This window comes from Tupaia chinensis, unplaced genomic scaffold, assembly GCF_000334495.1.
Source record: "Tupaia chinensis unplaced genomic scaffold, TupChi_1.0 Scaffold148488_1, whole genome shotgun sequence".
Taxonomy (NCBI): Eukaryota; Metazoa; Chordata; class Mammalia; order Scandentia; family Tupaiidae; genus Tupaia; species Tupaia belangeri.
The window spans coordinates 381,228-399,228 of record NW_006208337.1 but is presented as its reverse complement, the minus strand read 5'-3'; the positions used below and the strand labels follow the sequence as shown (position 1 = coordinate 399,228).

Sequence of the window (18,001 nt, the reverse complement as noted above, 5' to 3'; positions counted from 1 at the left end):
TCTAAGTTTAAACCTTTGATGTTGTTTCTATGGTGTAGGCCCAGTATTTGTTGTGGGTTAGGTGCCGCCAGGTGCTGTCCTCAGCAATGACACAGCCCTTGTCCCAAGGGAACTTATGATATGCTTGAGAAAACGTTCGAATCAATACAAATGTCCTTCAGTGAGTTTAAATCTGAAATTTCTATTACTTTGGAATTTGAAAATAAGTGTTTCGTGTGTAACCTGAAAACAGTATCAAAATCTGCTCCTAAGGTAAATATTACCATTTACATTAGGCTTACAAAACTTTAGGACTATACAAGATATATGCCCTCAGTGCATTTTAAGCCTATTTTCTGTTTCCGTTTCAGTCTCCCCCAGGTCTAGCTGAAATTCCATTGCTTTTAGTGCTAGTAAGAAAGGGCCCAACTCATACTGCTGTACTTTCCTAAGGAGTAAGATAAAGAAAAGGGCTGGGCCAGCAGGTGGCATGGTGGTTAAAGGCCCTGGATTCCCACATGGCCAACCGCGGTTCAAGTCCCAGACCTGGTGACTTGCTTTCTCACTTTCCCTTTCTTTCTCTGATCAAATTTAAAAATTAATAACAAATGGAATTTAAAATATAATTCCTTAAAAAAATAAAAACAAAAAGGGTTCAATTTGCTCCACTTCTGGGAAAAAAATCTGCTTTAACTCTTAGTATTTCAAAAATGTGTTTGGAGGGGCCGGTAGGTGGCATGGAGCTGAATGGCCCTGGACTCCCACATGTCCCACCATGTTTAAGTCCTGGACCTGGTGTTTGCTTCCTCATATTCCCTCTCTCTCTGATCAAACTGGAAAATACTACTCCTACTAAATACATAAAGTTAAATAAAATAATTCTTTAACACAAAAATGCATTTGGAGTCTACCTTTAAATTAAAAAATTAAAATGCTTGGTAATTTAATAAAATGTCTTAAAATACTATTCTCAGTGCCACTCACTGATATTTCCTTGTACTTATAATCAGTGAAGTTTCTTTATTTCTTCCTTTTTTTTTTTGAGGTTTTTGCCATAGGGCGCATGCACTCGCCAGAGCCAGAGAGATAGAAAGCGAGAAATCACCCCCCAGGGGGGATGGCCACGCTGCAATCCCTTCTCCTCCATTCTCCTCTCGGGATCTTGGGCACGCACACGCACTCGGTGTGAGTTTTAAGCCACCGGGTCCAGGACGCAAACCGCGGTCGACTACGTGAGAGTCCACCGACATAGCCATTACGCTAACTGCTGGTCCCGAGTGTCTTTATTTCTTGATTTCCAAACCCAATATTCTTATTGGCAAGAATTATGGGGTTAGGGCCAGCAGGCTGCATGATGGTTAAGGTACTGGACTCCCACATGGCTTGCTATAGTCTAAGTCCTGGACCAGTGGCTTGAAAAATCACATCAGCCATGTGTGTGCATGCACATGCGTGCGTGCCTAAGATCCCAGGAAAATGGAGAAGGAACTGCAGAATGGCCATACCCCCGGAGAGTTATTTCTCACCTTCTCTCTCTGGTAAGTGCATGTACCCTAAAAAAAAAATAAATAAATCACAGGGTTGAAGTCTGGACTTCAGTGATGGGTCAGATGTGCAGTTTGTTAAGTGTGTCACAAGGACACTCTCTCCTCCACGGGATTTGTACACGTTTCCGAACACCACAAAGTGATTGTTTCTTTTTATTATGTTTGTGAGCCACAAAGAGCTCTGCAAACAGTCAGTTGTAAGACTGGACTCACACACACAGTCAACTTGTAACAGTGAACTTTTATTGATATGAAAAGTAGCCATTAAAAAACAGGGTTTCCTATAACGTAGGCAATCCCATTAATGAATACAGCCCCAGTTGTCAGGACTCAAGGGACAATTATGGCTAATTAGCTATTACAGAAAACAATACATTATAATCAGGTCAACTCCAAGTAGGCTCACTCCAGCTGCTGTTTGTGTGGTAGCAAGAAACATTTACTACATCATGTGCGTATTAGATTTTCACATATCTGGTCACTTATTTTTCCTTAAAAGTGAAATTTCTTTAGCTCAGTAGATGCTACTTATTGCGTACCTGTTAACTTTTAATGCCAAAATGCATCCCACCTGTATTTATTAGAACAAACTTGGCAAATAAGATAATGGACTATCTTGTACGATGAATATTTTACTTTTGAAATTGCATAAAAGAGCTACCTACTACTTTTGGAAAAAACTTTGTTAAATGTTCCTAAGATTTATTTCTCAACATCACAGAAGAGTTTCCAAATAAAAATGGTGAAGAAAAAAGCTAAAGTCAACCTGAGCGCAGTCCCAGGTATGCAAAGGGCTGTGGAGAGGCTGAGATCTGTGGGTGGATGAAGCCAATTCTGTACTTCCTAACTGCATCGTGCTGCTCCAGAATGAATGCTTTTCCTCCAAATAAAGAACTCATCTCAAATTGAGATTTCCTTTATTTTCCTAAAACTGAGATGCCTAGTGCTACCCCTATTTTATACCTGGGATTTCTGAAGCTGCCAAATCTGGGATGCAGGGCACTTTCATCTAATTTCAACTGCAGACAAATGGTAATTCCAAGGTTTTTACCTCCCTAAACGGAGGCTGTTCTCTTCTGGGGAGCAAATCTACCATGAAATTTCAAAACTAGAAGAAAATAAAATTAAAATCCAGAAAACTATCCTAAAACAGGAAATGTGGTTGTTCCTAAATCTACGAGACCACAGTCTTAGCTCTTGTTCTGATTGTCCCTCTACTGTAACGTCAGTCCCACAGACTGTAACATCCTATCAACCATGACACTGGTTTACCCTCACAACATCTCAGTGATGAAGTCTTCGGGTGTTATTTCCCATATGCCATAACCAATGAGGCCATGCCGTAGAGCATCCATGTCCACCCCGTTTATTGAGACAGCAGTTTACCTGACTCACAGCACTCACAGAATGCTCTAAAAGCTGATCATACGCCATATGAGCCTTAACATGTGTTTTTCTATTCTAAGTCTACCACAACCCAACCTAAGCTTTGAGGTTATATAATAACCTCATCTTTGACTCATATCAATACTCATTACTCATCACGATTTGATTTAAACTCATGCCACAAAATTCTATCACTAAATACATTTCTTCTCTTCAGGGGTTCAGGAAAATCAACTCATTGATTGCTGTTGCTGAGTCTAGGAGATTCTGTAAACATTCTAATGTTTTACACCGAGCAACCACCACAGGCTTCACATCCATGGCTCCCATCCCATCCAAGCTCTGCCAAGGATGTTGGGGTCTGTGGCCTGGTCCAGCAAGCACTTCACTTGAGTCTCTTCTGAAAGACCATCGTCTGGTTCTTGGGCACGGAAGTTGTGATCTTTGCTTCCTCGTGCTGCAGCTGTATAATCCCTGAAGGCTGGTGACTTCTCGTGGCCCAGAAGTAACTCATCACTGGAAAAAAGATTGAACAAATATGAAAATGCAAACCATGTATTCTTCTTCCTTTGTTTCCTGCATTTCTGCAACTGCTGCCTCTCATCACATTCAGAACATTCTCTGTGGTTCATGACCTTGAAGACCAAAACTGGATTTGTAGAAAAATGGAACGCAAATAATGCTGCTGTTAACATTTGTTTACAAGCTTCTGTACAAACATCTGCTTTCATTTCTCCTGAGAGATACCTAAGAGCGGAAGTGCTGGGTCATAAGGTAACTCCATGTTTAACTTTTTTTTTTTAAAGAATTATTTTATTTAACTTTATTTATTATTATCATCATTATTATTATTATTTTTCAGTTTGATCAGAGAGAAGACAGAGAGAGAGAGAGAGAGAGGAAGTGAGAAAGCAAGCCACCAGGTCCGAGACTTGAACCGTGGTTGGCCATGTGGGAGTCCAGTGCCTTTAACCACCATGCCACTTGCTGGCCCCCCATGTTTAAAGGGGGGATGGTCACGCCGCAATCCCTTCTCCTCCATTCTCCTCTCGGGATCTTGGGCACGCACGCACACGCGCCCAGCGTGAGTTTTAAGCCACCGGGTCCAGGACACGAACCGCGGTCGACTACGTGGGAGTCCAGCGACATAGCCATTACGCTAACTGCTGGTTCCCCCCCATGTTTAACTTTTAAAGGAAATGCCAGAATATTGGCCACAGCAGTTACAATATTTTCCACTCCCGCTGGCAGCTGATCAGAATTCCAGTTCCTCCACCTCCTCACCAATACTTGTAATATCCACTGTATCGATTCCAGCCATCCTCTACTGAGAATCAATGACAAGTGATGTTGAACATTTTTTCATGTGCTTATTGGTCATTTGTGTGTATATATGTATATATTTACTTTTTTAAGAATTATTTTATTTAACTTTTATTTATTTTTAATTTTGACCAGAAACACACAGAGAGGGGGAGGGAGAGAGAGGGAGAGGGGGAGAGGGGGAGAGGGAGAGAGGGAGAGAGGGAGAGAGAGAGAGAGAGAGACAGAGAGAGAGAGAGAGAGAGGAAGTGAGTAAGCAAGTCACCAGGTCCAGGACTCAAACCATGGTTGACCACGTGGGAGTTCAGCACCCTTAACCACCATGTCACCTGCTGGCCCCCTTTTTGTATATATTTTTTAAAGTAACGTTTGTGCAGGTCCTTTGGCCACTTTTTAATTTAGTTACTTGTATTATTAGTTGTAAGACTTTCTTACATTTTTCTAGATACAAGTTCTTTATCAGATATGACTTACAAACATCTCTCCCACTCTGTGAGTTATCTTTTTGCTTTCTTGATATTAGTCTATGAAGCACAAAGTTTTAAATTTTGATAAAGTCCATTTGCTTCTGGTGTCATATCTAAAAGTGCCAAATGTCACAGCCCAATCTAAGGTCATAAATATTTACCCCTATGTTTCTAAGTGTTTTGTAGTTTTAGCTCTTAAATCCACTTTGAATTAGTTTTTGTCTAGGGTATGAGATAGGGATCCAAATTCATTCCTATGCCAGTGCTATTTGTTGAAAAGACCACTTATTGTTCTTAGCAGCCTCATCAAGAACAAGTTAGTCACAGGCAACTATTAACTGTTATTTAATTCTAAAGTCCATTTTTTTTTCCTTTCATAGCTCCAAATTTCTATTTGCTTTAGATCTTGATAAACAAATATTTAAAAGCTAAACTAAAAGCCTACCCAATCTAGACTCTCAATCAACAGCCCACACTGTGTTCTTTAAACTTAGCTGCTGTGCCCACCAGGGTCAAATGGGTCAAAGACCCTGTAAAGACTAAAGCATATTTAAACCCTAACCCTCCTCAGGTGCGAAACAGTATTTTGGCTAGTCTAGGAATGACTCTCCTGTCCTCATACTGGAACAGTCTGTTCCAGGAGTTATCTCAAGGCCTGAAGACCATGCAGAGCACAGGGGTCAAGGAAGGAGGTTCTGAGTCACAGGACTTGCCCAGGCTTGAGAGAATTCTGATTCTCTAAGGCCCCTCTAGCTGCCAGTGCCTAAGGCTAAACAGAAAGTACTCAGTACTTTGTACACACATGTTGATTCTTTTTTTTGCACCAAAATTACTTTTACATTTTATTTATTCATTCATATTATTTTAATTTGACCACACACACACACACGGAGAGAGAGAGAGAGAGAGAGAGAGAGAGAGAAAGTGAGAAAGCAAGCCACTAGGTCTAGGACTCAAACCATGGTCAGCCATGTGGGAGCGCCCAGTGCCTTAATCACAATACCACCTGCTGGTCCCAGCACATGTTGATTCTTTAAGAAACAGAACTGTTGGTCTTCTGCTTCTCTTTCCCACAAGTAACAATCTTACCAAGTGATGACTGCTGGATTGGCACCTGACAACTTTCTCTTAGCATAAGATATTTTCTGCCGGGGATACCAGTTCTTTTCACTTATGTTTATTTCTTGAATCCATGATCCCCCTTTTTTTAGCATTTTTTGTTCGAAGTTCTAAAGGAAAAACAAAATGACTTTCTTAATTTATTGTAACAGCACACATATGACCACATTCACACATATTAGACCAAGCGAGGAACTTAAACCTCTCTCACTGGGATAGCTCTGCGGCGTCTCACACAGACTTGAAGAGCAGCATCACACTGACAATGAGCTTGAGGGTCAAAGAGAGGTGCCATCCTTCAGAGGGCACGCACACAAGATTCACCTTCCTGGGGTTGTCCTCTGAATAACCCGAGACTCCAGAAAGTATCTTTACGATTACAGCAGACAGACCTCACGTAGGACTGTTTGTAGACTACAAGTGCATTAGGGACAATTCAAACCCTCACCAACCATGGAACCCTATTCCCTCTCCCGGTTAGAAATAAGCCCAATAGAAGCCATGGCTTTTTCCACATAAAGGCTGCATCTCTTCTTAGTTTTCAGGCCAAAACAAGCCCAAATATTAACTCTGACAAATGCTGTATAAAATTATGTAAATATTTTTGAAACACAACTTGATTTATTTCTACACTGGACTGATCCCTGGGAAACTGAAATAAAAGTGAAATGAAACAAAACCTACTTTCCAATCAAAAGAAGGCTCCTTCACAAACACATCCATGGTGTTGATGAGCAGGTCTGGGTCTGAGCGAAAGGCCCTAAGCGCATGCACCATGACACTGTACATCAGACCCGTTTCTTTCATTGGTAACATCAGATGGATAAATTGGCGAGTCAGACGAAAGGGCATGAGTTCAGGGACTGGCAGAAACTGAATGAGAAAAAACAATGCATGCAATAAGTAGAATATATGAAACCTCTAAGTTACAGGGACACGTGAAACATCCCCTCATAGCTATTATTCACAGGTAGTGAGGATACAAACTCCATTTTTCTTGAAATCAGCTACATGTGGAAATCCCTGTGCTCACACATAATTTCCTTAGCTGTCACCATTCTTTCTACTTAAAATCTATATGGTGGAACCACAGAGCCCACGGAGACTTAGGAGTACAATAAAACAACAAAAAACCCAGTGGTAAATGTCAGAAAAAATATTCGTATCAAATTTTGTGCAAGACATTGTGATTATGGGACTTCACTAAACTTCCTAAGAGCCCTCCTTTCCCACAGAACACAATCTGTTCCTGACTTTATGTAATTTACCGCCTCACCTGTCTCAGCAAGCAAGAACCAAGCTGAGATCATCCCTTTCTGCAAAAATGTCAGATTTAAGGTCATGACAAAACCAGCCTAACTAACGTGTCATTTCTTCTTCTAACACTATCCACTTCTGAAGGGTATTCCAAGGTAATGTGGCGATTCCAAACTCCCCTAGAATGGAGAGTGTCCAGCATGCACACCTGCGTGGCTGACCCAAATGCATGTCCAAAGTCGATCCCAATCATGCTGCCTGTCTCCAGAGTCACCATGAAATTGTTTAGGTGTCTGTCCCCAATCCCAAGGAGCCAGTGGCTGATGCACAGCAGGGCATGGGAGCAGGTGAAGTGGGAGCGCAGGGCCAAGAAGGCCTCGGGGCCAGAGCTCATCCTCATGAAGGCTCGCCTGGAAGAGAGAAGCAACTCAGGTCTCTGCTGCCACTGCCTTGTTGCTGGAGCGGGACTGTACTTACTTTAAGAGGTCAGCTGGAACTTTGCTTTCTCTTTTTCTAAAAGATGTGACTGCTTCAGTGCGGTTAGCTCTCCTGTGATTTAATAATTGGAAACGTCTCATTAAAACACATTTCTCATGATTTAAAATCTAAATATTATAACTCTGTTTTTTAATTTTTTTTTATTTTTTGTTTTTTATGAGGGGGAGAGGTTTTTGCTATAGAGTGCATGCACTTGCCAGAGAGACAGAGAGAGAAGAAGCAAGAAACCACCCCCCAGGGGGATGGCCACGCCACAATCCCTTCTCCTTTTGTGATCTCCTGGCACACGCGCCAGTCGTGAGTTTAAGCCACCGGGTCCAGGACTCAAATCCCAGTCAACTACATGGGAGTCCAGTGACACAGCCATTACACCATCTGCCGGTCCCTATAACTCTTTGTTCATACTGAATCTCGAATGTCACATAACTGGATTTTCATGATCAGGCAAAACTCTCTAAGAAGCAGAAGTAAATATGAATGTTGACTGGCAGGTGGTGGAGCAGCAGCAACTGGACCTCCATGAAGAAGGTCCTGGATTCATGTCCTGGGTCCTCCCTGAGTGTGCCAGTGCACACAGATGTGCCTGTGACCAAGGCTAGGGCAGGCCGTGGCATGGAAGCCCTGTGAGGTGCCTCTGTCTGTCATTTTCTTTCTGCCTCTATCTTATGGAACACATAAACAGACTTAAAACACTTACTTATACATTAGTGTGTAAGCTCCGACATCATGCTTTCCTGATATTTTTGTCAGCCAGTTTCTATATTCATAAGGTGGTGCTGTGGGATCACTAAGTAGGAAAAAGAAAATTAAAATAAGAAAGACATTTAGCACTAAATGATTTCAGAGACAAAGAATTTCAAAAAGAATTCATTTAAAAAATAGCAAAGAGGAAGAAAAAATAAATATAACTTTTCTTGTTGGGCTACAGAGTGTCTATGCTCACGTGGTGGGGGATGGGGTAAGAAGGGCAGTAAACAGAGAGAAAGAGAGAATGTGAGAAAGTACCCACAGAGGTGGTGGCCTTGACATAGTCCTTTCTCCTCCATTCTCCTCTTATGATTTTGGGCATGCATACACATGTGCCTGGTGTATTTTTAAGGTCACTGACTACAGGATTCTAATCATGTAGTCAGCCACGTGGGATCTAGGATCTTAACCTCACACCACCAACTGATCTTCGATATAGCTTTTTTTTTTTTTTTTAAAGATTTTTGCCATAGGGTGAGTATGCTTCCTGGAGAGGAGAGAAACAGAGACAGTGAGAGGGAAAGTGAGAAATCACCTCCCAAAGATGGCCATGCTGTAATCTCCTCTCCTCCATTCTTCTCCTGGGATTTTGGGCATGTACACACATATGCCCAGTATGATTTTCAAGTCACCAGATCCTGTACTTGAACCATGGTTGGTCATGTGGGAGTCCAAAGCCTTATTAACTTTTAACCACCTGCTGGACCCTTAGTACAACTTTTAATCATATCTAATGTTAACACTGAATCTGTATTAGTCTGAATTTAGAACATCAATATAGCATTATTCATTTATAATTACTGCTAAAAGGGCAGGTCTTATGATTAAAAGAGCCAGATCCCGGCCAGTCATGCAGCTGGTGTCTCAGACACGGTAGCTTGAAAAACATGCCAAATGCACGTGCATGCATGCCCAAAATCCCAAAAGAAGGGAAAGATGGAGGAGAAGAGATTGCAGTGTGACCAGGCCCCATGGGGGGTGCTTCTTCTCTCTCTCATGAGTACAGGTGCCCTCTGGCAAATTAAAAATTACTCCTGAAGAAGCTCAAGTTATTTCCTATACAAAAATTCAGGTGCACAACAATCTGATACAACAGATTTCCCAATTCATACAGAGAGAGATACAATGAGCTAACACAACGCGTTTATTACAAAGCACACAATTCTGAAAGTCTAACAGAAAGAAACCATAGCACAAGGCAGGACCATGTGCGGTCCCCCAAAAGTGGGCAGAACATGGGCCGCATCTCCCCACAGCAAACACAGGACAGTCAAGTCTGTCTTGTCGTTCAGACCACTGCCTCATCTTTCTTCACGGTTTACAAGACACAGGTATATATGAAATCAGCAAAGCATTAAAAAAAATTAAATTCCAAAAATTATTTTTTTAAATAATCATTCATTTATTTTTACCTGTTTATTCATTTATTTAAATTTGATCAGAGAGAGGCAGAGAGAGGAGAAAGTGAGAAAGCCAGGTGCCAGGTCTGGGACTCAAAACCACGGACAGGCATGTGGGAGTCCAGCGCCTCAACAACCACACCACCTGCCGGCCCCATGACAAAGTATTTTCAAGGGATGCTTAAACTGGGGCCAGCAGTTAGCATAATGGCTATGTCGCTGGACTCCCATGTAGTCGACTACGGTTCAAGTCCTGGACCTGGTGGCTTAAACTCACGCCAGGCGCGTGTGCGTGCCCAAGATCCCGAGAGGAGAATGGAGGAGAAGGGACTGCGGCATGGCCATCCCCCCTGGGGGGTGATTTCTTGCTTTCTGTCTCTCTGTCTCTGTCTGTCTGGCAAGCGCACACGCCCTATAGCAAAAACCTCTCCAAAAAAGAAAAAAAAAAAAGGGATGCTTAAACTAAACTCAACGCTGTTTTCAATAATGCTCTGAGCAGTTGGAAACTACACAGAGGTGCATGTTTGGCACCTTTGGGGTCTCTGTCAGGAGCTTCAACAAGTTTTCTTTTTAAAAAAATCTATAAAGGTAGAGCAACTTCTCAACATGTGAGTGGGCACATCCATCACTTACGGTGAGTCTTTCCTGAGTTGCTACTACATTACTTTCAAAAGTAGACCAGTGCAAGGGGACTGCTGGGTGTTCTAGAACGATAAAAATTAAAAATTGAAAGGAAGAAAGTTTAGGCCAAAGTACGGCCTTCAACTTTGCAGAAAGAAGCCTGAAATGTATCCCTTCCCACAATCAATGATAACCTTTTCTATATTTGCCTCACTGCATTTTAATTGCTATGTGTTTCTCTGCTCCTCTACCACAAGGAGAAAGGCAGGAACTTCCAGCCTTACTGTATCCCCAACCCTGAGCAAGTCGTCAGTAAACATTAAAGAGGGGAAAAGGACATTAATAAAACGAGGTATATTCACAGGGGACATTTGGGTTTCACATGTGGGCTACTGGTCATCTGCAGAAGACAGTCTCATCCTCGGTGTCCTTGTCCCTTAAGAGGTTAAATTCATAAGTTAAATGATAACCTGCAAACACGTTTTCAGAGTCAGTGGGACACTGTATTTAGGGAATGACTTGCCTATTTAACTTAACACTTTTCTAACTTCAACTATTCTCATCTGAGATGGCCTCTGCCCATTAAATCTTAGTGTCACCAGGTAGGGTGGACCTGAATTCTTTTTTTTAAATTGTGATTTCTGGTTTACATATAATCATTGCACATCTTTGTGGGGTATAGTTTGTTTTTTCAAAGTATGTAATAATCATGTATGCACATATTGTCATCTTATTCACCACTAAACATCGTGCTATGTACATGTGAGAATAGCTGTATTTTTCTGAAGTATATATTGAATTGTCGATGACATTCTGAATTCCGAAATGTAGCTCCCATCTTAGCTTCTTGTGCTTTCATATATTTAAATCTTCTGAACTCTTCACCGGATCTGACTCTACCTGCTCTGTTCTCACTGTGCCTTGTAGCCCGGTATCACTTAGCACAGGAAGTAACAAAGATTCTTTGAGAAGAACCACCATTTCATTTTAAGGTCAGACTTTTTCCTTTCACTTCAAACCCATAGATGTAACTGTCGTGCACTTCCATTCTTATTTTTCACTTTGTCCCCTGTCCCTTTTTCTGTGTTCTCCAAATCAGAAAATGCAGAGTCTGTTCGGTTGCTCGTCTGGAGACTTCTCTGCTCACATATCTCGCCAGTCAGGAGGACGGCAGACGGCAGACAGCATGGGGTTACTGGAACTACAAAGGCAGCCCCATCTGCCCTCTCTCTCTCTCTCTCTCTCTCTCTCTCTCTTTTTTTTTTTTGCGCTCGCCAGAAAGACAGAGAGAGACAGAGAGACAGAAAGCGAGAAATCATCCCCTGGGGGGATGGGGGAATGACCATGCTGCAGTCCCTTCTCCTCCATTCTCCTCCTGGGATCTTGGGCATGCACGCACCTGTACCTGGCATGAGTTTACGTCACTGAGTCCAGGACTTGAACCACGGTCAACTACATGGCAGTCCAGTGACATATCCATTATGCCAACCGCTGGTCCCCTACCTGCCCTCTTTTGTGTTCCCAGTAGAATGGGAATGGAGCCAGGCACACATTTATAACTGAAATCCTCTCCTTCTAGTGTCAACTGAGGTTATAAAAAACATGTTAAATTAAGAAAAAAAAACCGGCAACAGTTTTACTTATACGGTCAGAAATGCCTGTTTCATAGAGGTGGCTGAGACCACCATCTGTGAAAACACTTTTCCCCTCCACAGCTGTGTCGCTGCCCTGCTCTGCCTCCAGCTCTCTCCCGAGTCCAGGAACACAGACAGAACCCACCGTGGGCCACAGCCTCAGCGCTAATGTGATCTGCAGCCTCTCCTGCCAGGAAGCAGTGTCCACCCACGCCTGTCTTCCAAGGAAAGTAGAAACTGCTTTCTAACTCCTAGGCCAAGGAGTTAACAGTCAGTTAACTCTGCCCTACTTGGTAACTTCTCAGGAAAGCTTGGTAAGAATATACTTCACTGTATTGAAATTGTTCCTCACCTAGAGAATACTGCTCCTATTTAAATACAGCCAGGAAAGAATGAGGTATGAGGAAGAGAACGAGTCACGGAGCCTCTTCCTTCATGCCACAGCTTGCCACTCTACATAGTGAGAGACACTCTCCCTTCAAAGTGGCTCTCACTATGGGGTGCTTACTTTTCTTGATAGAAATGAAAACCTATTAAAAAAAACTTCTGATTAAAGAGTACACATCTAAAACAGAAAATTTTGAAAAAATAAAAAGAGAGAGAGATGAAAGAGCATCCATAACCTACAATTAATCATGAATAGCCCCAGCTTACACCACCTATAAGGCTGTGTGACCCACCACACACTGCTGGGCCTCTCTGGGGCTCAGCCTCCTCCTCTGTGTAGAAAGGACGACACTCCCCTGGGAGACCGCTGTGAGAAGTAAATAGTTCAGACATTAAGATATGAGAACAGTGCCTAGCGTATCAAAAATGTTTCATTAAGCTTTGGTTGCAAATCTCATTATTATTTATTTCTTTTAAGGTTTCTTTCTTTTTCTTTTCCCCCGAGTTAATACTTTTTTGTCGTGAATATTTCTGGTAGTAAAATGCATGCAACTATGTAGTACCTTCCACTCCACCGAGTCATTTGCCCAGTCAGAGCAGGTGAAAGGCCAGGTCGGGTGGGGGTCAGCAACACTGATCACACGGGGCTCTGAGGTGTCACCGGAGACACGAGGTAGAGAAAGTGGCACAAGACCACCCACTAGAGGACACGAGATCCAGGCAGAAGCATGAGCACACAGGCGGGCTTCACATACCTTATACACGCTGCCTTCTCCTCCTGAGACATGTTACTCAAAAGAAGGTCCTTCAAAGTAAGGGTATTTTCAATCCATTCGATTAATCCCAATCTATAAAGGAGAGAAAGATCCTCATGAATAAACCCAACCTACTCTTCTTTCATGAAGAAAAGGTTCTGAGGACTCATAGCAGAGCTGGCGTCTCCGTGCACAGCCATGGCTCCCCCCCAGGATCCCAAGGTGGGCACAGGTCTGCCGAGTGCAGCCTCTGTGGGAACCGAAGCGCTGACTTGTCAAGCAACCCCTGGCCCCGCACCTGGAGGTCATGGGCACCACGCGGTACGTCCTCAGCTGCATGTTCCTCTGACTACAGGCAGCATCGCGTGACAGGATGACGTTCATGACCTCGAAGAGCTGCTCGATGCGCTGGTCTTGCCGCAGGTCCTCGCCGCCCTTCACCAGGAAAGGGTACTCCCTCTCGTCATGGCCTCGGATGACGATGCGCTTTGGCTTTCTTATAGAAGCCATGACCTGTACCTTTAAGCAGAAAGGACCCTTTCAGGTGCAGTCCAGACTAGACCATCACACCACCACCAGGAAGAGTACGGCAGGTGCTTGGCTGCCTCACAGACCTCCCTCCAAACCCAAAGACAGCCGGGGCAGAGCAGCAGTAGAGAGCTGGCACAACGGGTCACACCCAGCCAGTCCTGTTAGGGATGTGAAAGCAATACCCAACATGCACACTTCCCACAATCAAGTGTTAGAAGAAAAACAAACCAGCCACTTTGACAGACTTTTAATAAAGCAAATCTTAACACGATTTAAATAGGGCAGTTGTCCCCAGGCTTCTGGACAGCTCTGCCAGCCTCGTGGTCAACTTGGCTTTTATGCTGGTGGAACAGGAAAGTGACACGTGCAGAGAAAGGGAAAGTGTCGTAAAATAAAGTAAGTGATGGAGTGGGGCAGAGAAATCGCTGGCTACATTCTGGAGTCTGTCTGCAGTAAACTGGTTTAAGAGGCGGGATGCCTGTGACCGACTGAAGCCTAGCTGCTATAATTGGCTGTAACCTAGCAACCAGCTCAAAACACAGCCTAACCTATACAATTTCAGCTTATCCATGGGAATCCAAGTGTGAGAGTACAGCAGCTATTTTAGGCCAAAATAGTTTTACAAAAGTAATCCTACACGTAATTTATATCCATCTCTGAGTTTGTCATATCCTTACATCTAGTCGTCGTAAAAACACTGGAGACAATCATACCAAGCAATTTGGTAAGTAACAGAATCAGAAAACTCCATGTTGAGGTCAAGTCTCTTTTTCAGTGAAGACACACCATTTTCTCACCTGCAGACCTGCACACCACACAGCAACAATGCCCTGCAGAGACTGGGGCACAGAGCCTCGACCTACCCGCTCATCGAAGCCAGCGATCCGGGCGTGGTACTCGGGCAACGGCTTCCCCCTGCCGTCATACTGACCTACGGCAAAACAGAGCCTGCTTAGGCACAGCTTACGGAACTCCTGCATTTGAAAATGGGTCCTCTGCTCTAACGTGGGCCTAACATAATAGCATTTTTTAAAAAGTTTGTTTAGTTATTTCTTCCATGGACAGGCGACAGAGAGAACAAGAGCAACATGACAGACAGACAGAGAGACAGCATCCTCAACAGTTCAATACCATGCTCTACCCCTGCCTGAGCCAGCCCTGGACCCTGGGCTCACATGTGCCCGTGTACTTAGGGAGGTCTCTGGAAGGGAAAAGCAACTTTCCTGTGTGGGTCGGCCTTGCAGAGTCACATGTACCACGTGCACCACTGCCACCACCCTGCCCCATACTACATGCTGCCTTTCATTTAAGAAAAAGGGACTTATATTTCTTGTAATGCCATTGTTTGTCAATTGCTGATGAATGGAAACTGGTTTCCTATTCTAAGACTAGACAACGCATGGCCCTAGAACACTGCATCACCTCCAGAACAACCAGGCTACACACACGAGAAGGTTTTCTTACAACTGACAGAGCGTAACTGTACGTCCACATAGTAACAAACGTGGTTCGCACACACGTTTTTCCTCATATACACTGGAATGAGAACGTGAGTAACACGCTTTCAACATTTTCTCCTCTGGCCATTTCCAGGTGAAGAACACGGAATGTATCCCGATTCCTTCAGGAAATCATGCCTTGTTCACTTCTGATCAACTTGCCAGGTACTGCCATGCTCCTTGTTGCAGCCCTTTTCCTAATGAGCCATTGTGGATGGGACCAGTACACACATCCCAGGACGCGCACTCTACCTATGCGCTGTTCGGGAGCAAAGCACAGGTTTGTTCAGAGGAAATCTACAACTCCTGGTAACCGTAACAGTGTAAGCTGAGACTCGTCATCTTCAGGAACAGAAGAAAACTGTAATTGCATTAGACATCTGGTGAAGTGTACAAATTTATAGTAATTATTAATTTTCTTAATGATCAAAAATATGTGAAGTTTAAAATTAAAAAAAAAAAAAAAAAAAAGAGAGAGAGAGAAGCCTGTCCAGAGCCGAGGTCACCATTTCGGGAGCCTAGAGTCGCCGCCACAGCCTAACTCACCGGGAACCTCCAGCTCGCCTCTCAGGAGCTCCACGCTGAAGGTGCTCAGCCAGGGCGAACACTCCTTCAGGTTTCCAGGTGGCCGCGAGTCTTTGTTCATCCTCTGTAGGAGGGAGCTGGTGATGTCGCTGAAGTCACTGAGCTTCATCGTAGGCAGCTTAGACCCTCTTCTCCCAAAATGCTTATCAAATTCTTTTCCAAAGGCCTGAAGTTAATGAGAATTTCCCACAAAATTTAATGTTTAGTTTGAACATGAGAAAAGGTTCTAAGCTTATGAGCATAAAAGCCTAATTTTATGGCATCTTCTGTGCTTTTAAGAGTTACAGTTATACTTTCCTTAAATATTTCAATGCTCAGGAACGTCTGGAGCCTGCCTTCTGTTCCTTTAGAAAAGAAATGGTGAGGAATGACTCCTAGTTATAAACTATAATAAGAGCTTAAAAGACTCACACAGCCCGTGTGTGCCTGCCCTTTCTAGGCCACTGCTCCATTGGGATGACCTGAGTAATTAGGGACAGACTTACAAAAGGCAAAACTAAGGCAGCTACCCAATACAAATAAATTCTTTGTATGAGCGGAAGAGAAAAGCTAAGAATGCTTCCTCCCACAGTGAGGGTTTTCAAGCACCGTTTAGATCATGGACCAGTGTGACCAGCTTTGTAGGTTGCTACACTCACAATTTTAACTAGGACTGCCCCAAGTGGGAGTCATGCTCCACTTACCAAAACCATACATGTATGTATCTAATCAGTCTGCTAGGGCTAGTGCTCCCCAGAGAGAGACAGAGAGGGAGGGAAAGTAAGAAATCACTCCTGGAGGATGACCATGCCACAGTACCTCCCCCATTCTCCTCTCAGGATGGTGGACACACACACACGTGCCCTGCATGATTTCCAAATTGCCTGGTCCAAGACTCGAACCACAGTTGGCTGTGTGGGATCTAGTGCCTTAACCACCACACCACACCACCTGGCTAGCTCCAGGGCATCTATTAAAGACACCGGCCTCACACCAGCCAGCATGCTAGGCAGTGGAGGGACAAGATGAGCAGGACGAAAGTCCAGTTCACATGTCTAATTTGGCAGGCAAAAAGGCAAGGAACGGCTGCAGGTTAAAACGACGTCCACTCCAGAGGAGGTGCCCAGAAGTGCTGAAGATGTGCCTTCCCACAGGACATGTACAGAGATGCACGGCAGCTCTGCTCACAAGGGCAATGGTGGGAACGTCCACCTGGTAAAAGGGTGAGCAAAACGTGGCAGGTCCACATGGGGGACTCACTCAGCAACAGCAGGGAGCGAAGCCCTGACATGGGCCACTGTGGCAGAGCTTTGCAAGGGGCTGAGAAGCCGGTCACACGCTGCACATATGCGGAACGGCCAGGCACGTGGCTGCTTGGGACCAGCAGGGGCAGAGGGTGGGGTTGCACTGATAATAGGCATAGGGATTTCTCCTGTGGAAGGAGGTGAAAATGCTCTAAAGTTGATGTGGGGAGAGTTTCAGAACTTTGTGGCTATACTGAAAACGACTGCACTGTACACTTTACATGGCAGGGTTAGGGCGTAAGACTGTACCATGATAAAGTAGCTATTAAAAACGAGAGGGCTAGCAGGTGCTATGCGGTTACAGTGGCTGGATCCCACATGGCTTATTGTGTGGTTTAAGTCCCAGACCTGGCTGCTTGATAAACACACCAGGCGCATGCCCCAAATCCTGGAGAATGGAAGAGACATGATTATGGCATGGCCATCCCCCCAGGGGGTGATCTCTCACTCTCTCTCTCAAGTAAGTGTACGTGCTACATAGCAAGCCACCTTTCCCCTGAAAAAAGGAAAAGAAAAAAGAGGTCGAGGTCCGCCCTGGCCTGACTGGCCGTGAGTGTGAACTGTGGCAGCACACGTACTTCTCTCTCATGCCCTTAAGTTCACAAGGTTTTATGAAGGCAGTTTGACCAAAGTTGGAAAAAGAACCCCAGGGTGATGAATGCCAGAGAGAGGCCCCCAGCCTGAGGGAGGACATGCTAACCCAGGGCCAAGGGCAGGGGCCACGGACGCTCCGCAGGAGAATGATACTGAGGCCAAGGCCTGGCTGGAGGACAACCAGGGAGATGAGGAGTCGGCTTCGAGCTGCCACGTGGTGGTACCAAGGCCCTGCAAGCTCCACTCTCTCCACCATTCCCTTCCAGTCAAGGGCATTCTCCTCTGTCCAACTCCAGAGCAACTCGGAAACATCTCACACCACCACGCTCAACCCACACACAGCTCCCTGTGTGCAGCATTTGCTAGGCAAGGCCTCGGAACACAGGGCT

At 44.3% G+C, this 18,001-nt stretch overlaps 1 protein-coding gene and 1 long non-coding RNA gene across 2 annotated transcripts in view; one reads left to right on the top strand and one right to left on the bottom strand.

Moving 5' to 3' along the window:
* Window positions 1–1,753: 1,753 nt before the first annotated feature.
* PRKDC (protein kinase, DNA-activated, catalytic subunit) overlaps window positions 1,754–18,001 on the bottom strand; it is a 203,018-nt gene continuing 186,770 nt past the window's right edge. The window contains exons 78-87 of the mRNA XM_006170448.3: window positions 15,697–15,901; window positions 14,515–14,582; window positions 13,419–13,639; window positions 13,121–13,213; window positions 8,274–8,363; window positions 7,556–7,627; window positions 7,287–7,488; window positions 6,506–6,694; window positions 5,792–5,931; window positions 1,754–3,428 (exon numbers count right to left, since the gene is read on the bottom strand). Coding sequence (XP_006170510.1) covers window positions 3,224–3,428; window positions 5,792–5,931; window positions 6,506–6,694; window positions 7,287–7,488; window positions 7,556–7,627; window positions 8,274–8,363; window positions 13,121–13,213; window positions 13,419–13,639; window positions 14,515–14,582; window positions 15,697–15,901 — 1,485 coding nt within the window. The 3' untranslated portion in view covers window positions 1,754–3,223. The remainder of the gene's footprint in view (window positions 3,429–5,791; window positions 5,932–6,505; window positions 6,695–7,286; window positions 7,489–7,555; window positions 7,628–8,273; window positions 8,364–13,120; window positions 13,214–13,418; window positions 13,640–14,514; window positions 14,583–15,696; window positions 15,902–18,001) is intronic.
* On the top strand, window positions 3,438–16,852 carry LOC102497008 (uncharacterized). The gene is made up of 4 exons (XR_337639.2): window positions 3,438–3,686; window positions 12,060–12,292; window positions 15,245–15,315; window positions 16,782–16,852. It is a non-coding gene; the product is annotated as an uncharacterized LOC102497008 (long non-coding RNA).